The following is a 1,461-nucleotide window of genomic DNA, read 5'->3' as shown; positions in this document are numbered from 1 at the left end:
ACAGGCAGAGAGAGGAGCTGCAGACACACCGCCCTCTACAGGCAGAGAGAGGAGCTGCAGACTGTGATATTATAAAAGTGTTTTTATCAGCCTTATGAAGGGGAAGCTGTTTGCACCTTGAGCAGGACGGTCAGCAGGACGTACGCCGTCATCTCCACCGTCTGACCGCTGGATTTATCAGGCTTCAGCCAATCAGCCGTCACGCTGGGCTCCTGCCAGTACCGCAGCACAACCGGGTTCCCTGGACACAGAAAGCAGCATCATGACACCTCTGGTATTCTGAGGAGTCACATGGTGCCATGGCAACAAAACAACAGATTAAAACACAAAACAAATACATCAGAAGAAGGGCTGCACAGTGGTGCAGTTGGTAGAGCTGTTGCCTTGCAGCAAGAAGGTTCTGGGTTCGATTCCCGGCCTGAGGTCTGTCTGCATGTTCTCCCTGTGCATGGTGGGTTCTCTCTGGGTTCTCGGACTTCCTCCCACAGTGGACTGGTTACTTGGTTTCTCTAAATTATCCCTAGGTGTGTGTGCATGGTTGTCTGTGTGTCTCTGTGTTGCCCTGCAGAAGACAGGTGACCCGTCCAGGTGACCTCTCCAGGTGACCTCTCCAGGTGACGCCGCCTCTCGCCCAGAACGTTTGCTGGAGAGGCAGCAGCTCCTCCTGACCCACTGAGGGACTGAAGGAGTCAACAAACCCAAAGATCCCTCAAACAGGAAGCGGGAATCTTGGTTTGAATAAATGTGAAACGGTCATTTGAAGGTCACCTTTCTGCCGCGCCTGCTGCTCCAGGCGGGTCAGCAGCTGCGTCGCCTCCGCCCTGCTGGCGTCCTGCAGCGTCAGAGCGTAGGTCGCCACCGCACGCACGTACATGCTCTTCACATTCAGGGCATGCTGGGAAAGGTAGTTTGCTGCTGAACGCTTGCTGCTGTCATGGAGCTGAGAGGAGGAACGACAAGGAGACGAATCAACATGGATCAGAACCCAGTTAGAAAAATCTACTTTTATTGCAGCTGCAGCTTCTCAGGAAAATCAAAACTGAATCTATTCATAGGCGATTCAGCGAAAACCGAAGAACAAACACGTGAACCAAGACTTCTCGTTTCCAGGGAAGAAAATAACGCGACACTCGGGAGATGAAGACGAAGACAGCGAGACGTCTGCCGTCTTCATCCTGCAGCAAATTAAACTTTCAACCAACTGGACAACTGACAGACTTTAGTTTCCACCACCAGTCTCCATGGCAACCACTCAATGCAGACTGCATGCTGGGTGTTTGGTAGTGATGGGAAGACGAGGCGCCATGAAGCGTTTCGCCCCAAAGCAACTGGCACTCAATACTGACACCTGCTGGACATTAAAAATCCCTACAGGCAACGTAGTGATTGGATGACCAGGTCCAGGTCCAGTCCTGGTCCAGGTCCAGGTCCAGGTCCAGTCCTGGTCCAGGTCCAGGTCCA

General features: G+C 52.8%; 1 protein-coding gene across 1 annotated transcript in view; it reads right to left on the bottom strand.

The window, feature by feature from the left end:
* Positions 1 to 1,461, bottom strand: part of c5 (complement component 5) — a 23,293-nt gene that overhangs the window by 6,486 nt on the left and 15,346 nt on the right. The window contains 2 exon segments of the mRNA XM_017303393.1: positions 61 to 241; positions 769 to 999. Of these exon segments, the coding sequence (XP_017158882.1) occupies positions 61 to 241; positions 769 to 999 (412 nt within the window).

The sequence above is a fragment of the Poecilia reticulata genome, unplaced genomic scaffold (assembly GCF_000633615.1).
Source record: "Poecilia reticulata strain Guanapo unplaced genomic scaffold, Guppy_female_1.0+MT scaffold_257, whole genome shotgun sequence".
Lineage (NCBI taxonomy): Eukaryota > Metazoa > Chordata > Actinopteri > Cyprinodontiformes > Poeciliidae > Poecilia > Poecilia reticulata.
This window is presented reverse-complemented; position numbering and strand designations above follow the sequence as displayed.